Source organism: Oryctolagus cuniculus, chromosome 10 (assembly GCF_964237555.1).
Source record: "Oryctolagus cuniculus chromosome 10, mOryCun1.1, whole genome shotgun sequence".
In the NCBI taxonomy this organism is placed as follows: Eukaryota; Metazoa; Chordata; class Mammalia; order Lagomorpha; family Leporidae; genus Oryctolagus; species Oryctolagus cuniculus.
In genome coordinates, this window is record NC_091441.1 from 45,930,932 (window position 1) to 45,950,852 (window position 19,921).

Consider the following 19,921-nt stretch of genomic DNA (forward strand, 5'->3'; position numbering starts at 1 on the left):
TTCGGTAGACAACATAATTAATGGTGGTATTTAGGACAAAGCAATTACATAAAATCTACTTTTGTCTCACTGTCTTACCATAACAGGCTTAAGGTTGAGGTTGTTGGGATACAGTTTGACTGTCTCTTCCCTGCCCACACCCCAAGAGCTTGAGTGTTGAAATTTAATTCCACTGGTGAAGAATTAAGAGGACAGAGTCTTAATCTTAACCACCATATTAAAAGGTAGGGCCTTTTGGAGGTAATTAGGGTTATGTTAGGTCATCAGGGTAGAGCCTTTATGATTGAATCCTGGTGACTGTAAGATGAGAGAGAGGCCAGAGGAGACACAGTTGCTGTACTTCCCTGTCTCTTGCCACGTGATGCCCTGTGCCACTGTGGGACTCTTGCGGCAAAAGGGCCATCACCAGATGTAGGCTCTTACTCTTAGACCAGAATGACGAGCTAAAACAAACTCCATTCCTTTATAACATCACCCAGTCTTGAGTATTGCATTATTGTAATAAACATGGACTAATATAAAGGTCTTTTTAGTACCATAAAAATTAAGCTTACTAGATTTCTGCAAGGTCACTCCTTTGCTATGGGGCTTACTTGGTTTCCAGGGAAATATCAGTTGAAAATGACAGCTTGAAGATGCTCGGTTAGCATTTCTTGAATTCTGAGTATTTAATCTGTTTCTGTTTTAAAAATGAGCTAAGACCTTGAGGCAACCCTCAGATGACTAGAGACAGAGACTGAATGGGTGACTCACTAGGAAATTCAGTGTTTAAACACCAAAAGCAAGCATCAGTTGCTACTGTTTGCTGAAAGTAATAGAAAGGAGAGATTTGAAAACAAATTTAACTCAGAGAGTGCTTACCATGTACTGGCCTTTCCATGCTTTTAGAAGCATGAACTAGTTTAATTTAATCCTGACAACCGTGATGAAGTTCCACTTGACTGCAGGGAGAATGGCTCATTCCTAAGTGCACTTGTTAAACAAGTCAAACCCAAAGAGATGGTGCAAAAATTAGGAGAGACCTATGGCAGTCACCAAGGCCAGCCAGGCACTACTGTACACTGGCTTGGCTTCAGAATTTTAAATTTCATCCTCAATTTCTGTGCTGTTAACACTTCCCTCTCAGGTTTTTTTTTTTTTTTTTTTGACAGGCAGAGTGGACAGTCAGAGAGAGAGAGAGACAGAGAGAAAGGTCTTCCTTTTCTGTTGGCCAGTGCACCGCGCTGATCTGAAGCCAGGAGCCAGGTGCTTCTCCTGGTCTCCCATGCGGGTGCAGGGCCCAAGCACTTGGGCCATCCTCCACTGCACTCCCGGGCCACAGCAGAGAGCTGGCCTGGAAGAGGGGCAACCGGGACAGAATCCGGCGCCCCGACCGCGACTAGAACCCGATGGCCGGCGCCGCAAGGCGGAGGATTAGCCTAGTGAGCTGCGGCGCTGGCCCCTCTCAGTTGTTTTTTTAAAAATTTGTTTACTTATTTGAAAGGCAGAGTTAGAGAGAGAGAGAGAGAGAGAGAGAATCTTCCACCCACTGATTTGCTCCCCAAAGGGCTCCCAGCCAGGGCTGGCCCAGGTCGAATCCAGGAGCCAGAAGCTTCTTCCAGGTCTCCCACATGGGTGCAGGAGCCCAAGGACTTGGGTTATCTTCCAATGCTTTCCCAGGCACATTAGCAGGGAGATGGATAGGAAGAGGAGCAGCTGGAACTGGAACCAGATCCCAAATGAGATACCAGTCCCGCAGGTAGTGCCTTTACCTGCTAAGCCACAGCATTGGCCACCTCCTTCTCTGTTTTATAGTCAACTTTCCTATAAAACGACTAACCTTGCCTGAGAAGCACTGTTCATCACTTGTCTAGCAAAGCCATGGTGTTCTCTCCAGACGCGTGGCTGGTGGTTTTAGCTTTGTTAACAACCAGTGGAACAGGTGCAAATAAAAATGAAAAAACCAATGGGTTTAGAGACACAAATCCTCAATTTTTACTTTCCTATCACTCATGGATTTCTTTTGCTTGTATAGAGCAAAATATTTTTAAGCGAATCTACCTTTACTTAATATGCTGATCTGCTTGCATTTTTTCAGAATATTTTTTAAAGATTTATTTATATATTTGGAAGGCAGAGTTACAGAGAAGCAGAGGTAGAGAGAAAACTGGGTCCTCTATCTGCTGGTTCACTCCCCAAATGACTGCAATGGCTGAAGCTGAGCTGATCTGAAGCCAGGAGATAGTAGCTTTTTCCAGGTCTCCCGCGTAGATGCAGGGAGACCACTACTTTCCCAGGCCATAGCAGAGAGCTGGATCAAAGTGGAGCAGCTGGTACTGCAGGTGGCAGCTTTACCCGCTATGCCACAGCGTCGACTCCTCTGCTTTGCATTTTGAATTTCCCTGAAGCATCTAAAAATATTACAAAACAGCATCCCTGTCTTTCATATGAAATATATTAGAGAAGCTTGACTAGCTTCTAAGTGCTCCAAAAAAACCACAAAATATTAAAAGTGAGTTGGAATGTGTTGAGCATCCAGTAAACTCACGAGTGTAGGGGAACCTCCTAAATGCCAGGGAGCATGGTTAACATTTCAGTTACCTCATTTAATGCAAAGCGTTATCGCATCCACCGTCTCAGGGCCAGGGCTCTCCCAACACCAGACCTGGGCTTACAGACTCTTATTTAAGGCTCCACACTGCATAGCACTACCTTAGAGATGACCTAAGGCTTGGGCATCTCGGCAAGAAGGTGCTACCTTTGCTGCCCATCAAGCGAGAGTAGAAATCTGGAAATCATCAGCAAATAATGGCAGCAGGCATGCAGCCCCTGCCTGCGTGACGATCCCAAGGAGAAACACCTGCGCGCGCACGCGGACGTGGGGAAAACGTGGCACAGGGGCGGACGGGCATTAACGCAGCTCGAGAAAAGCGAGACAGACCACGGGCTGGCAGGTGGAGGTTGGTTAGCGAACCAGCTAGGGCTGCGCGGGAAGCCGAGTCAGCCTCGCCTGGTCCCGTGGCCACGACAGGGCGACCCAGCGTCCACTCGCGCAGGCCAAGCAGGTCCTGGCACACGGATATGCACAGGCCCACGGCGCGGCCGGGCAGTCCGCTTCAATACGAAGGGACGGCGCGGGGGGTTCGTGCCCCCGAGCCAGTATTTTGTGCGGAAGTTACAGCATCGCAGTCCTCTCCTTTACCCTTCGTGACCCATTTCCAAAGTGCGACGCTAGCCTGGCTCGCCTCCCTCGGCCGCGGCGCGCACGGGGTCCCCAGCGGACGGGGGCGGCGGTGGTGACGCAGGAGGTAGGGAGGGGGAGGCTCGGCGTGGGGCGGCGCGGGCCAATCAGGACGCTCGGTGTTTCGGGCGCGGGGAGGGTGGGGGCCCCAAGGTTTCCTCGGGTCCCGGCGCAGCGCCGCCTGCCGAGTTCCGAGTCGGCGCGCGGAGCCCGTGGGGGTCTCCGGGCGCGCCCGCCGGTCCCAGCTCCCCTGCCCTTTCGCGACTGCTCCCTTGTGCAAGTCAGACGCGGCTCCGACGGCGGCCGGGCTCCAAGGCTCTGCGGGCAGCACTCTCCGCCGGGTGTCGGGGGCGGTGCGGGGGCGGCGCCGGCGGGGGCGCCTCACCCCGGGCCGGCGGCGGTAATGCAGCTGCCGTTGCCACCCTTGCGGCCGGGCGGGCAGCTGGAGGCCGCAGGAGCCGGAGCCGGAGCGCGCTCTCTGCGGGCCGGGACGCCGCCCTGGCCTGCGCTTGGCTCCCGCGGCGGCCGCAGGGCGCCGGGGCCCCGCGCGGCATGAGGAGGAGGCTGCGAGCCGGCGAGCGCCCAGCTCCTTGGCCCCCAGGGCCCCCGCGGGCCCCCGCGCGTCGCGTGCACCGGCTGCGGCCCCGGCGCCCACGCTAGCCCCGCGCAGGCACGAGACGCGGCGGCGCGGGCCTGCGGAGCGATCGCGGGCGGGCGGGACCCTCAGCGCCTGGGCTTGGCGAGCTGGACCCGGCCAGGAGCGGAGAGCCGGGCGTGCTGCAGTTGGCCGCCCCTCTCCGCAGGGGCGCCGCGGCGCGCAGCCTGCGCCTCTCCCCACCTGCAGCCCCTCCTCCCGCTGCTGCCTGGCGGAGCACACGCGCGTCCGCGCCCTTCCTCGGCCTCCTGAGGGCCTCCGGTCCCCAGGCCCCCAGCCCCACGGCCCCTCTCCTCCTTCCTCCCCTTCCCCCGCGTCCTCCGGCTCCTCTCCGATCCCTACCCTCTGGCCTCCATTCATTCTGCCGGCTCCCTCCCTCTCCCCCTTGGCGCCCGGGCCTCTCCCCAGAGCCTCGCTGCGCAGACCCCGCTATAGACCCGGGGTTCCGAGCACGTTCATGGAAGTTTAGGGCCCGGTCGGTGGCCCCGGGTCCGGCCTGAGAGCGCAGCGGGAGCTGCTGGCGGGGAAGAGGAAGATGTCGGTACTCAGGCGGATGATGCGGGTCTCCAATCGCTCCCTCCTCGCCTTCATCTTCTTCTTCTCCCTCTCCTCGTCCTGTCTCTACTTCATCTACGTGGCTCCGGGCATTGGTAAGCACCGAGGCACAGCCTCGCCTTCCGCGGTCACCCCGAAGCGAACGCAGCTTGCTAGGGATGCGGCGTCTGGGGTTGGGGAGCGCTGTGGTCGGGGGACCGGGGGACCAGGGGACCAGCAGACAGCGTTCGCTTTGCGAGGTTATTTCCGACGCGTCAGCCTGTTTGGGGGCAAGGCTCGGGTGTGCGGGCTTTGTTAATGCACCTTGAGGTAACTTAGAGCATCGCTGAAGTGGACACGACACAGTGAAGTGTGATGGCCCTGCATGCGCTAGTCGCCCTGTGGAGTATTCACGATGGCTTTTTCCGCTTAATGTCGATGCTTACTCAGACACCCTCAGACCGAATCGTGGGCTGGCACCACGGGATGGAGACACCAACAGGGGATGCGATTGAGTTCAAGAACGTGTTTGTGTTGGGCCACTTCTTTGGGAATGGGGTCAATGAGCATTTGTGTCACACTTAAGGAAGTTTTAGGGGCTGACTTGGTTGCTCTCCCAACAATGTTGCATTGTTTGGGCTGCTACATGTTAGGATAACTTCTGAAATAAAGTAGTCATTAGAAGAACAATTTTGTAAGACCTTCGGAAGTTTTAACATTTTAACCCGTTTGATCTTGGCCTGTCATAATACACTTTTGCATAATATGCTTGAATTACCTTCTTTATTAAATATTGTGATTCCTCACCCTTGTACCCACCTTTGTTGAAAAAGAGCCAGTGTGGTATTTTTCTAAGGAATGAAAAGCAGGAATTTCAAATGGGTCTGAAAATACAACATATTTCCTAAACTTTTTCCTGGTTCTTATGTGCTCAGTGCTGAGTTCCTTAGTAACACTGAATGTTAGACACACTGGTGTTTTGAGCCAATTTCAAAACTGAGCTAAAAATGTAGTGCCTCTTACGCAGTGTGAACACCTACAGCATTTTGAGATGGAATTGCTTGGGGCTCTGCCTTGGGTAGCATGGATTACTGTACTTCATTGCTGGGGGAAGGGAAGAGACCAGCCTCACCTGGACTGATTTTTTAAGACTGCGATTTTTTTTTCTTTATTAAATTTTTGGATTCAGGTAGGCTATCTGTCTCTGATAATGAGGCTGGAAGGCATGAATTGTTGAAACCTTGACAGATCCTAGAACAGAGGTTAAGGGTAGAGTTTGAAGAAGGATGAATAGTTTAACATTATTTTCCTGTAACCGTATGCAAAACACAGAACACCTCCTTGAAGCCTGTGGTGAGAATGACAGTTGTAGTTTGGTGGAGTTGACGCTATCCAAGATGTTCTACAGAGGGCTTTAAAAACTCTGGTTCCGTTCTGGAGGCTCTCTAAGTGAACTCTCACTGTAGAGCAGTCTTTACTTCCTCACATGCCTCTTCAGAAGTTGCACAGCCTTGGGGGATGCTGTTTTACCAGGCGTTTAATTTTGAAAGGTTTGGAGAAAAAAGAAAAAAAAGGTTGTTGGTTTTTTTGCACTTAGATAACAATTTTTATTTACTTCCTTGATATTTTGAGTAACAGGTTAAAAGTATGTTACTCGGAAAGCTAAGCAAAGGGAATCAGAATTCTACCTTTAACTTGAAAGCCATCCCTTTTTCTTTTGGCCACTGCGTTAATGTATTATTTATAGATTAAAATTCAACTGATGTGAAATACTAATACATTTTTCTTATTTGAATGCTTGCTGTATTTCGTAGAACAATCACTGATACAATGTCATAAGAATTTTGGCGATTGTCTGGTAGGCAGTCACATTGACATGGTTTATGCTGCTTTGTTTTTGTGGACCCTTAGTTTGTAATTTAAAACAATTCATGACATCCAGAAAGAAAAGTGAAAAGCAAAGCTTATAAAATACATTTGTAAAACTGAACCTATTTCCAAAACCTTGTACTGAACAGCAAAAACGAAAACCCCCAACCTCCTTTTTAAATCTTTTATGTCTTTAAGTATTGGGAAGCTGTTTTCCAAAATTCAAATAAAAGCTAGAATTTTATCATTGGCAACAAATACTGTCTGTGTTTCTTAAGTGTAAGCTTACTTTGTTCATTTTTGTGAAAATGTAGGTCAGACAGATGAGTTTAAATAGCCGTAGTTGATCAGTTGTTCTTTCAAGTAACAGTGATGTCCCATGAGAAAAATATGGCTGAGATTATAGTGTAGTTTTAAAGCTGCATAGGTGTTTTTTTTCTTGAGACCGCCATGGTACTGGAGCTGGCATTGTGGCCCAGCGGATTAAATTGCAGCGTGCTTGGGACAGACACATCCTGTATCAGAGTGCTGGTTTGAGTCCCGGCCATTCTGTTTCTGATCCAGTTTCCTGCTCATGTGCTTGGGAAGGCAGCAGAAGATGGCCCAAGGACTTGGGCCCCTGCCACCCGCCTGGGAGACCAGGATGGAGTTCCTGGCTTGTGGCTTTGGCTTCACCCAGACTTGGCTGCTGTATCTGTTTCAGAAGTAAACCAGTGGATGAGAGAATCACTCTCTTCCTCCCATTCCTGTTTCTGACGTCTGCCTTTCAAATAAATAAATAAATACATAAATAAATACTTAAAAAAAAAAAACCGTGGTATTTTGTATGTAGCAGAAATGTTTTATTCTTACTTGTTATCACAGATTTCTTACTTATGACACATGTCCAAAACTAGGTTCTTTTAACTGGCTTTCTTTAGATATACAAATGTGGATTCTTCTTCAAGTAATTTATATTTTAACTCGAATGACAAACTGGAGTGAAAATTTCTTATAACTAAAATATGTTTTGTGTAGGAATACTTCCTGTTGGTCCTCAGTCAAGGTTTCAAGTCTCTTCTGTGAAGGCGTCTTTATTAATCCTAGCACTTCCCCTGTTTGGTAGGACATCAGTTTAGGTTCTGCACCGTTGCTGTCCAGAGACCTGTGTGTGTTGTATGTCTTCCTTCAGGCAGGCCCTGTCGTTTTAGTACTCGATGTTGTCTGTACCAATGGTGTTCCTCTCTCCCTGCTGAGCAAACAGCACACAGTTGCAGACTGCACACGCTGGAGTGGGCAGCATTTTCTGATGTTGCTCAGCATTTTCTGGCCCATTTGGGTCTTAAGCTGTGATGAGTTCCCTGGAGCTCGGAGTTCATTATTTTAGGAATAACTTGAAACATTTTCCTTGAAATTTCTGATTCATGCAGGAAGCCCAGCGATAGACTTTATAAACTTTAGCTTCTGTCCCTCTGGCTTTCAAATAATTTTTTTTTTTTTTTTGACAGGCAGATTTAGACAGAGAGACAGAAAGGTCTTCCTTCCGTTGGTTCACCCCCCAAATGGCTGCCATGGCCGGCGCTGCACCGATCCGAAGCCAGGAGCCAGGTGCTTCCTCCTGGTCTCCCAAGTGAGTGCAGGGGCCCAAGCACCTGGGCCATCCTCCACTGCCCTCCCGGGCCACAGCAGAGAGCTGGACTGGAAGAGAAGCAACCAGGACAGAATCCGGCGCCCCAACCGGGACTAGAACCCCGGGGTGCCGGTGCTGCAGGCAGAGGATTAGCCAAGTGAGCCGCGGCGCTGGCTCAAATAAATTTAAAAAAACAAAACAACCCAGACTTCAGTACCAAGGGGAAACTGGACAGCAGATACTTGCCCCCTAACCACACTGTAGTAAGTCCCTGGTCCCATTGCCTTAGGCTTCCCATGTTTCTCATTCTTTTTTTTTTTTTTTTTTTAAAGATTTATTTATTTACTTGAAAGTCAGAATTACACAGAAAAGGAGAGGCAGAGGGGAAAGGAGAGGCAGAGGCAGAGGGGGAGGGAGAGGGAGGTCTTCCATCCACTGGCTCACTCCCTGATGGCCGCAGTGGATGGAGTTGCGCCAATCCAAAGCCAGGAGCCAGCAGCTTCTTCTGGGTCTCCCATGTAGGTGCAGGGTCCCAAGGACTTGGGCCATCTTCTGCTATCCCAGGCCATAGCAGAGAACTGGATGGGAAGTGGAGCAGCCAAACCGGTGCCCACATAGGATGCCAGCACTGCAGGTGGCAGCTTTACCTGCTACGCCACCCCCACCCCACCCCTGTTTCTCATTCTTTGTCTGCCTTTGTGAATGATTGTAAAGAGGCGAGTGCAGTTTCCCTCCAAGGTTCTATCATGGCTGGATTGAAAATGGAGTTCCATGTAACAGAAAGTAAGTTCTAACATAGTACAGTCTTCCCTGTGGTCATAGCAAAGGAGTGGATGAGCTGACTGACACGTTTCATTCATGGTATACATGAATGAATGGAGCACCCGAGAGATGCCAGCCCTTGTTCCTGGCACAGGAGCTAGATGAGTAAGGCACAGCTCCTTCGCTTTTGGTAGAAGCCCCACAGAAGATGTGTAACAGGTCCTTGGAAGGCATGCATTGAGGAAGAGAGTGCTGGCCGAGGATTTCCAGAAGAGCTGGTGTTTGGAGTCAGTCATTGAAGATGGGTAGGGTTTATCTGGACTGAGCAAAGGGATTTCAGGTGGAACAGTACGAGCAAAGCTTCCGGAACTGGGAGTAGGTCCATCTGGCTATGACTTAGGGTGTGGGGTGGCAGGTAGGTGGGCCCGATGGGGAGAGGTTTCCGGCTCTTCACTGCTCAGCCCAGCCCTCAGGTCCTTGAGATCCCTTTAGTTCCTGGCAGACAGAACTGGTCTGGGCTCAGCTTTATTTTAGCTGCCTATGATTAAGAAAGAAATGAATGTGCCTGTGATCAGGGGGGTGATACTGTGGGGCAGGTTGGTTGCATAACTTCCCGGGAGTGAGATTTCACTGTCACTTGACTCACTCTAGGCCCTGACCTTTCCTAGACAACACCATTGGGCTGTTTTGTTCTTTGGGTAGAGGTGGAATCTGGTCAGGTCACTGTGGTCTGAATTCCTATGGGACCCTGAGGAATTTTGCGGTCTACGTGCTTTGTTCTCTGGGCCATCATGGGTCTGTGCCCTGCTGGGTATGTTGGGGATGCCTGTGTGTGACTTAACGTGCTGTGAGAGAGGTGGCATAGTTGGGGGCTCGCATGGAGCCCCTCTGATCTTTGGGTGTCCCCCGGGATGGCTGGGAAGGCCTGCAGCTTTCTCATCACAGTCCTCCAGCCTCCTCACGCAAGCTGGGAGGGCCTAGCTGTGCTGGTTCTGAGCTGCTGCTGTCTGCTGTGTGCTCCCCAGGTGCTTCAGTCTTCATGGCCCATTTCAGGGCTCCATCCGGGTTGGTCGTCTTTTTCCTCTGGGCCTCCCTGACTGGCCGTGCGTCCTGTGCTATTTCTGTCTTGTGAGTAACAGGAAGCATCAGTCTGAAAAGGGGAATGATGCAATCCTTTGTTCTGGAGTAATCCAGTACACGGGAAGAACCAGCGGCCGAGAGACCGGGAGGAAGGTCTTGCTGCGATCCAGGTGACGGTTGGTAGCTGTGTTCCAGGTGATGCTCAGATTCTAGCTGAGAACACCAGGGAGCCAGCAGGAGGGAATGCAGAGAGGCTGCTGTCTTGAGGGGGTTATCCAGGCGGAGTTTGTCAGTAGGCCGGCAGATGGAAATAAGGGCATGGAGCCCAGGAGAGCTATTCGGGTGTCCTTAGCATAAAGGTGAATGGCACTTATTTTTTCCGCTGCTCCCAGCACACCTGAGCAATAAAATTCACTCCTGCAGGGGAAGTGACTCACTAAGTGAGTTCCTCTTAAACATGGAATTACAGAGATTAAAATCAAAACATAGAGGGAGGCCAAGAGTAGTGGAAAATTTCCCGTGAGGCTCCGCCACCCTTTTCCCTCTCCAGCCTTTGTGAGGAGGAGCCAGCAGGTCCAGTCCACACTCGGGGATGGGGAGGCACAGGTCTTCGTGGAGGTACCCCGCCACGGTCAGGTTACTGTCAGCTATACGGTGTCAGTGTCAATCCAGTTCCCACGGCTTGTAAGAAATTAGGTAGTTTTGAAGGGAAAATTGGTAGACTGAAATATGGCCATGCTAAATATCATTTACCACTTCATCTTTTATGAATAACTTCAGGGTCTGTTCAGCAGTGTGGCAGAGTGAGGTAGGGATGTGTTTACTTTGCAGCAGTGTTAATCATTACTACCTTTTAATGTTTATTAATGATAAAAACATCCTGGTCTGTGGATACTTTTAAAAGAGCAAACTAGGTTGCTCTGTATGTGATAGGTGTTCCCGGTGTTGTTTGGAATTTGGAAACAGAATGCATTTTCCTTTGGAGGCAGTGTTCTATACGGTGGGTTACCTTATCCCCTAATTCATCCAAACCTCCCTTAAGGTGGTCTGCTTTCCAGGTCAGCCCCCCAGAGAGTCTGATTCACTTTTCCCACACACCCCTCGCATGAAAAGCCCCTTTGTCACCTGGGTCCTCGGGGCACTTGTGCTTCTAGGCGGTTGCAGCTGTTGCTGCCCCTCACCTGGCCCAAACCCCTAGGTTTGCTCCTCTGTCCAAAATGCCCAAGGCCTTGGGACCCTTGGACACAGGTGCTGGTGCCTCTGCTGCCAAAGTTAGGAGCAAAGAAGCTTGAGGAGCAAAATCCCAAAGGGAGCCCCACAGAGAGCCTTCCCTGCCACTCCCTTCCAGCCCCACCGTGGCCAGGGCCAACCTTTCTGTGAAGAAAGAGAAGGCTCCTGGAGGTGGTCGCCTGCCCAGAGCCTGAAGAGCTCAAAGGAACGCTATGGGATGCATTTCTCCCCGCTGTGCCTGGGTGGAAGGCACTGAGCAGTTTTTGCCCTGGGAAATTGAAGGTTTAGGGGAAATAGGAGCTCTGTGTTCATCAGTTTAAGGGCTATCATCCGGAACGGACAAAAAACTTTCTTTGATAGCCTGTTAGCACTCAGGGTACTTACAATGAGGGAGATTTTAGGCTCGTTGTAAAGAAAGCACACCAGCGGCCTAACTGACCTGCTGTCAAGGAAACAAGTAGCCTTCCAAGTGCTCCTTTCCTTCCACAGGCTGAGGGTAGATGACCATCTGTTAGGGAGGGAGAGAGTGCTCTGCTGGCGGCCTGAACATTTCTTAAGCTCTGCGGCCCTGTGTGGTGTTGACCTCTGCAGTGCCCTGGCTCACCTAGCCTGGGGAGGGTTGGGGGGGGGCCCTGCTCCTTCCACCCACACTGCCTTTTGTGGCTCCTTTCCCCTTCCCAGCCTGCCTTTCATGTTCCTCTAAATTGCAGGTGGGAAGGCTAAGGTGAGAAGTGTGGGAGGAGGAGGACCGCTTTGGAGTGATTTTTTTTTTTTTTTTTTATAGCTTGGGCTTCCTGGGTCACATCAGGGAGTGCCTCAGGCCTTGCGTGTCCACCTCTGGTACCTGTTCCTGGCCACATGGACCAAGCTGGCTCCTGTCACCACTGCACGAGCCTGCACTTTGCCCATTTTGAACAGGGCAGTTCTATCCCCAGTTCTTCAGTATGTCTCCTTTCCCCCATCCCTGAGTCTGTTTTTTTTTTTTTTTTTTAATTCCTAAGGACATAATGATTGTTGTTTAAAAGACCTTTTGCTTCCAGTTCTGCCTTTGGTCAAGAGATTTACAAAGAGATGGCCTGGCTCGCACTGTGGCTCACTAGGCTAATCCTCCGTCTGCGGCGCCCGCACACTGGCTTCTAGTCCCGGGGTGGGGTGCCAGATTCTGTCCCGGTTGCTCCTCTTCCAGTCCAGCTCTCTGCTGTGGCCCAGGAGTGCAGTGGAGGATGGCCCAAGTGCTTGGGCCCTGCACCCCATGGGAGAGAAGGAGAAGCACCTGGCTCCTGCCTTTGGATCAGCGCGGTATGCTGGCTACAGCGGCCATTGGAGGGTGAACCAACGGTAAAGGAAGACCTTCCCCTCTCTCTCTCTCTCTCTCTCTCTCTCTCCACTCTGCCTGTCGGAAAAAAAAAAAAAGATAAGTGGGTAATATTATGCTTCAAATAGAAGATCAGGTCAAGTGTAGGTTGAAAGTAGGCTTTCTGAGGATGCTTAGGATGCCATTAACGAGTTCTTGGGAAATTGAGCGTTTGCTCTGATTATGCATAGATGTTTAACCCCATGTCCTGGGCTCACTTGAGGATTTCAGGACCATCACAATTTTATTTTTGTCTCCCGTATACCCTGTATTGGACCAATTTGATTTGTTCTGTTTTATGGTCAGACAGCCTGAGGGCTTGCTTGTTTCTAAGTCATAAAAGAATTTGGCAGAGTTTGCAATAAGCTGAAGCAAAAACCCTTCTTAGTTGAAATAAGATCAGCCTAAAGGATGCTTATGACAGTAGTATGTTTGTAGTTCCGAGGCACAGCAGAATGTTTAGGGAAGGACCTGAGTTGTCACGCTGCAGGTTAAGCTGCCACCTGTGACGCAGGTACCCCGTATGAACAGTGGCTGCCCCACTTCCAATCCAGCTCTCTACTGATGTGCCTGGGAGAGCAGAAGAGGATGATGGCCCAAGTGCTTCGACCCCTGCACCTCCATGGAAGACCCAGATGGAGTTCCTGGCTCCTGACTTTGACCTTACCATCCTGGCCATTGCAACCATTTGGAGAGTGAACCAGATCTCTCTCTCCCTCTCTCTAACTCTTTCTTTCAAATAAATAAATCTTTTTAAAAATACTAGAAAATGTTTAGAAATATAGTATAATTTTAAATCTTAAATTTGTAATTAACTTTTTTTTTCCTGGAAGCAAAATAAATGTAGCTTTTTGCTCTCATCCTTATTGTCATGGCTAATTAAGATAGTCTAAGTGTTTGGCACCATGAAAACACAGATTTTCTATGTCTGAATGAATTGTGTCTTTGTTAGGAAACTGTGTAACAGAAAGTTTGTAATACCAACTAAACTACTATGGAAGGCGGATTTCCCCGTTTGGCTATTAGTTATGTTTTGAGAATCACTATAAGCCATGGTTTTCAGAGATGAATGTGCTTAAGCTTATGATACGCTTTAATAAGCGTATTTCCCTGGTCGTATCACCAGAGATTTTGGTTTTGGTGATTCTGATTCGTTTCTAACACATACTCTGGGCAGTTTTGCAGCTCTGGAACTGTGTTTCTGAAAACACCCAGATGGTGGGGGAAAGAATTGAAGTGCTAGATAGAGCTGCTCTTCCAATAATAACAATTGTAAATTATTAATGTTTAATATGTACAATTTAATAATTGTAAATCATGTGATCTCACCTTTGTCTCTACATAGAGGTGGCTGGCGGTCATGATGAAGAACTTCTTTGGAAGGGAAATGGACAGGTACCCTGCTCTTGACCGTAGGGGCATGTGTTCTGCACTGGTCATTAGAAAGATACAGTGTCATTCACTTAGGATTATTAGAAGTTGTTAAAGCATATGGCATTGTATGTTACCCAAGGGAAAGAATTTAAAAGATAAAATTTCCTTGCAATTGGTTAGAACAGTATAAAATCTTTACAGTGGTATCTCTAAGTAGCTCTAGGAGGTTTATTGCTATAACATGAAATCTTGATTGACATGTTATAGCCTTTTTTTTTTTTACATGTTTGAAGCTTGCTACTCTTAATACAATTTTATAAAAAACATATGTATATTGCTTCTCTGATAAGTTAGTTGCTCAGAAATTATAACTTTTAATTATATTATAATTTCCCATTTGACTCATAGGAAGAAAAAATGGACTTTATTTTTCTTTGAATCAAGAAATCAAGAAATGAAGGTAGAGAATTATAAGGTGCCTTGTTTACTGGTTTAAAATTCATTTCCCATTCAGTGTCCCTTCTTACACTTTCAGGTCATTTTCCTTTATAGATAAATTAGTTGAAATTTCAAATGGTATTTTAATTGTGAAAACACAAGGAAATTGGCAGTGATCATAAAACTTAGTTCAAATAGTCCTCACTTTAATTTTGCTCATTTCAATAAAGCTTTCAAATGGATAGCGATTCATTTTGCATTCACTGAATGTACTCTGAAACCATTGACTTTAAACAGTTGTATGGTGTTTCCTAGGCATGTTTGCTTATGCTTTGATCTCTTAATCTGTAAAGTTGTTGAGTTTCCTGATTAGATTTTTTTTTATTTTTTTATTTTTTGACAGGCAGAGTGGACAGTGAGAGAGAGAGAGAAACAGAGAGAAAGGTCTTCCTTTTGCCGTTGGTTCACCCTCCAATGGCTGCCGCAGCCGGCGCACTGTGGCCGGCGCACCGCGCTGATCCAATGGCAGGAGCCAGGTACTTATCCTGGTCTCCCATGGGGTGCAGGGCCCAAGCACTTGGGCCATCCTCCACTGCACTCCCTGGCCACAGCAGAGGGCTGGCCTGGAAGAGGGGCAACTGGGACAGAATCCGGTGCCCCAACCTGGACCAGAACCCGGTGTGCCGGCACCGCAAGGCGGAGGATTAGCCTAGTGAGCTGCGGCACCGGCCGAGTTTCCTGATTAGATTTTAAAAATCGGTTTAATTCCCTGTGTTCTTCCTTCCCTCATTCCCTCATTTCCTCCTGATTCTGCCTTTTCCCCCAGTGTAGTTTATAACTTAAAATTCCTACAATATTTCATTTTTTAAAAAAAACACTTATTTTTTAATTATTGTCATCTATTGGAAAGAGATACTGACATCTTGATTGTCCATCTGTTGGTTCACTCTCTGAATGCCCACAATGACTGAGACTGCGCCAGTCTGCAGCCAGGAGTCTGGATGTCCACTTGGGGCTCCCATGCAGATGGCAGGGCTCCAAGCCCTTGAACCATCATCTGCTGCCTGCCAGAATGCATTAGTAGGAAATTGGGTTAGAAGCAATATAGCTAGGAGTGAACCTGCACCCCAAATGGGATGCCCATGTGGCAAGCAGCAGATTAGCCCATGTGCCACATGTCTGCCCCTCCTGTAATGCTTTAAAGAAGCAATGTGTTTAAGTGAATAATAGAGTGAATTAACAAGTGCCAAGGCTGAGAGCTTCCTTTTGTTGGTGTTTCTAAGTTGCTAGCTTCAGAGCCTGCTTTTTGAATGGTCAGCTACATGTACGTCAGGGTGAACTGATGGTCTGGTTGTGGCACTTCTGTGTAGAGGCCATTTGTGCCTCTTCACAATCTTGGTTCTTCGCAGAGAATCCTCAGGGCCCTTATTTTTGGTGTTGCTCAGTAACTGGTAGGCATGCATGTTGATATGGGTCTGTTTCAGGTCCTCGCCTGCAGGCTGCAGATCATAACCACAACATGTCATCATTTTATTGATTACTGCTGGGTAAAATGGGACTCTGAACAGAGTTCATTCATTCTCTTTTATTTGTAAGTCTGCTGTGACTGACTGGAAAGGTGAACAGGAGGATATTACACATTGGTAACTATTTGCACCGTAGATATCCTTGACCCATACCTGGCTTGGATTTGTTGCTACCATGGTAAGAGCCTCTGTTTAAATTGTACTTTGACATAAAAGGAATTGGTTACCAACCTGGCAGAGCTTCAGTTTTTTTTTTTTTTTTTTTTTTTTTTTTTTTTTAATCTGAGCATTAACATAGTCTTGGGGAAGTATAGACAACATTTCGTGTGTAGTCTGGCCTAATCTTAGGTTTTACATTGTTGTTGGAGATAATATATTTTTCTTTACCAGCAAGGATGAGTAATTTCTGGGGCTTTATTAAGCAAGAAACTAAATATGGGAGGAAAATAATAATCTGAAATAGCTACCACAGAGGATTTTTGTGAATTCTTAGAAATTCAGAGATACCTGACTTGGATATCTGTAGTGAGTATCAGTGAGAGACATACGTAAGTAGTGTTTTGCTTTTTTTCCTGTATTATTCATTTCTTTACATATTTTATAGTCATATAAGAGATCATTTCCTTCCTGTAACTTTTAAAAAAAAATTTTTTTTGACGGGCAGAGTTAGACAGTGAGAGAGAGAGAGAGAGAGAAAGGTCTTACTTTTTCCGTTGGTTCACCCGCCAAGTGATTGCTATGGCTGGCGTGTTGCGGCTGGTGCGCTGTGCTGATCCAAAGCCAGGAGCCAGGTGATTCCTCCTGGTCTCCCATGCGGGTGCAGGGCCCAAGCACTTGGGCCATCCTCCACTGCACTCCTGGGCCGCAGAAGAGAGCTGGACTGGAAGAGGGGCAACCAGGACAGAATCCGGCGCCCCGACCGGGACTAGAACCCGGTGTGCCGGCGCCGCAGGCGGAGGATTAGCCTAGTGAGCCATGGTGCCGGCTTGTAACTTTTTAAAAAAAAGAATGTTCTTAATCTTTTTCTTTTTTTAAAGATTTGCTTATTTGAAAAGCAGAGTTACAGAGAGGGACACACACACACACACACACACACACAGATCTGCCATTAATTGGTTCACTCCCCAAATGACTGCAGTGGCCTGGGCTGGGACAGGCCAAACCCGGGAGCCTGAAACTCCATCTGGGTTTTCCACATGGCTGGCAGGGACCCAACCACTTGGTTCATCTTCCTCTGCTTTCCCAGGCACATTAGCAGGTAACTGAATTGGAAGTGGAGCAACTGGAACTTGAACCAGTGGCTATATGGGATGCTGGCATTGCTGGGGGCAGCTTAACCTGCTGTGGCACACTGTTGGCCCCTTCTGTAACTTTTACAAATCCCTTCTGGCTTCTGTCTGCTCCTTGCGTTAATTGAAGTCACATTGTCATAAGTTTTTACATGGAGGACTTCTCTGTTTCTTGTCCTGTTCCCTCTCTATTGTGACTTTGAACCATTGCTTCTTCCAAATGGCCGTTCCTCAGTGTCATTCAGAACTATGTCTGAATCCCAAATTTTCAATTCTACCTGTTACCTTGCTTCTGAGTTTGCTGTCTGGTCTTGTCATGGGGAATGTTGTGCCTCTCCTGGGGTGATGTATTAGTCCCCCAGGATTTCCTGACAAATTAGCACACATGGAGTGGCTTAGAAACAGACATGTATTTTCTCACAGTTCTGAAGGCCGGTGTTTGAAATCCCCCTTCCCATTTCTCTCTCTCTCTCTCTCTCTCTTTCTCTCTCTCTCTCTCTCTTTTTTTTTTTTTTAACAGAGTGGACAGTGAGAGAGAGAGACAGAGAGAAAGGTCTTCCTTTTGCAGTTGGTTCACCCTCCAATGGCCGCCGCGGCCAGCGCGCTGCGGCCAGTGCACCGCGCTGATCCGATGGCAGGAGCCAGGTGCTTCTCCTGGTCTCCCATGGGGTGCAGGGCCCAAGGACTTGGGCCATCCTCTACTGCACTCCCTGGCCACAGCAGAGAGCTGGCCTGGAAGAGGGGCAACCTGGACAGAATCCGGCGCCCCGACCGGGACTAGAACCTGGTGTGCCGGCGCCGCAAGGCGGAGGATTAGCCTAGTGAGCCATGGCGCCAGCCCCCATTTCTCTTATAAGAGCACTTGCCACTGGAGTTAGGGCCCACTCAGATGATCCAGGATGGTCTCATCTCAAGATTATTTGGTTACGTGTTCCAAGACCGCTTTCCACATAAGGCGACAGGCACAGAGGTTCTGGGAGTTAGGGTGTGGACATATCTCTGAGGGAGCCTTTATTCAACCTACTACAGGTGATTGTAAGAACTGAATGAAGTATGGTTAAATCTGCATTTGCGCATGTGATTATGCGTAGTCTTAAGCTCTGTGCCTAGATGGAGTTGGTACTCCGTAGATCTTTATTCATTTCCTTCTCGTTAGAAACCTTGGCCCTCCAACATCCTGCATCCCTGGAAGAATGAGGCAGTTGGTGCTCAGTTCTGAATGCTCCCAGTCTGCTCTGTCCCCCACGGCCATCCCAGTGGACGCCCATCAGGAGTGCAGTCTTGGTCTTTGTCCTGACCCTGCATGGCCATGCCCTGGCACACAGCTGTGGCCCACCTTTGATGCACCTGTTCAGACCACAGCCTTCTTCACCTTCTGGCTCCTTCTCATCTCGGTCTGATTCCACATCTTATCCTCATGATGATCTCTAGCTTCTTACCCGCCATTCTGTTTGTTTCACATCACCTATCCACTTGGAGCTCTTATTTTCCATTGTTACCAAATTCTGCTCAAGTAAGATTGCTGTTTCTGGGCCGTGGCCTGCACTTGTGCACCTCAGTGCCTGTGTTGTCCTCTCCCATCTGTAGTATTGTTCTTTTCTCTCCTTCCTCTTCTTTTAGAGCCTTAAATTACACACGCATTCCTCTGGTTTCTTCCACTCATGCCATACGCACGCTTGGGCACTTCCTCTCCCAGGAAGCCTTTCCTTGACCCTGTTAGTCACTGGCTGTGCTTTCTGAAACTGTGCGCTTTCACTTTGTCATTGTCCACTGAGCTGTTTACCAATTTCCTTTAATTCCCATTACTTCCTTGAAACTACTTGCTTGCAAGTAGGAGGTGAGCTCCTAATAGCATTTTTTTTTTTTTTTTGGTAAGGTAGTTAGAGAAGGAGAGACACACAGAGAGATCTTGCATCCACTAGTTCACTCCCCAAGTGGTTGCAACGACTGGGGCTGTGCCAGGCCAAAGTCAGGAGATAGGAGCTAATTCCAAGTCTCCCACGTGGGTGCAGGGGCCCAGGGACTTGAGCCATCCTATGCTGCTTTCCCAGGCACATTAGCACGGTGCTGGATAGGAAGTGGAGCAGCCAGACTTGAATTGGTACCCATATGGGAATCCGGCGCTGCAGGCCGTGGCTTAATCTGCTATGCCACAGTGCCAGCCCCCTAATATAATTTTTAAAGGGTTTATTTATTTGAAAGGGAGACACACACATACACACACACACACACACACACACAGAGTGCACACGCTTCCATCCATTGATTCACTCCCTAAATGACTACAACATCCAGGGCTGGACCATGCTGAGGCTAGGAGCATCATCCAGGTCTCCCATGTAGATGGCAGGGGCCTGGGCCATCTTTTGTTGCTTTCCCAGGAGCGTTAGCAGGGAGTTGGATCAGAAGTGGAACAGCTGGACTTGAACCAGAGGGATGCTGGCATCGCAGGTGTGGTGGCTTACCTTGTGATGCCACACTGCTGCCTGCTCCTAATAGCATTTTTAACAGGCTAAATGGTATGATGGTAAAGAGTTAACTAATAGCTGATCTTGGATAAATTATCTAACTCAGTGCCTTGATTTATTTATATGGGAATAATAACACCTGTCATGTATACGGTTTCTTCTAAGGGTTAAATAAGTTGGTATATGCAAAGCATGTCTAAGGATGTGTGGCAGAATATATTAAGTGTATTAGATTTAAACTTTTTAATCTATAATTTTTAAGTTTTTAAATTCTGTCCTCTGCTGCATTGACATGGTTGAGCCACCCCTCACTTTTAATCCATTAGCTTCTTCTCTGCGTTCAAACTGGAATGAATTCGTTTGGGCTCTTTCATCTTTGTGCCTTCTGAGGTCTGTCTCCATGTGTTAGGTCATTACCTTCTAGATAATCTTTTTTTCTGGTAATTCACCACCCATGCGAGTGTTTCCTCCAGTTGTATTTCTAGCACTTCTTAGCTTCAGTCCTGTATGTAT

At 48.2% G+C, this 19,921-nt stretch overlaps 1 protein-coding gene across 2 annotated transcripts in view; it reads left to right on the plus strand.

Annotated features, from left to right (window-relative positions):
* The first annotated feature begins 3,375 nt into the window (after window positions 1-3,375).
* Window positions 3,376-19,921, plus strand: part of B4GALT6 (beta-1,4-galactosyltransferase 6) — a 68,069-nt gene continuing 51,523 nt past the window's right edge. Inside the window, exon 1 of one of the 2 annotated variants that reach the window (XM_002713488.5) lies at window positions 3,376-4,525. In XM_002713488.5, coding sequence (XP_002713534.1) covers window positions 4,411-4,525 — 115 coding nt within the window. In that variant the 5' untranslated portion in view covers window positions 3,376-4,410. Of the gene's footprint in view, window positions 4,526-9,818; window positions 9,900-19,921 lie in introns of those variants that run through there. The other variant, XM_070050354.1, reaches the window with a different exon arrangement.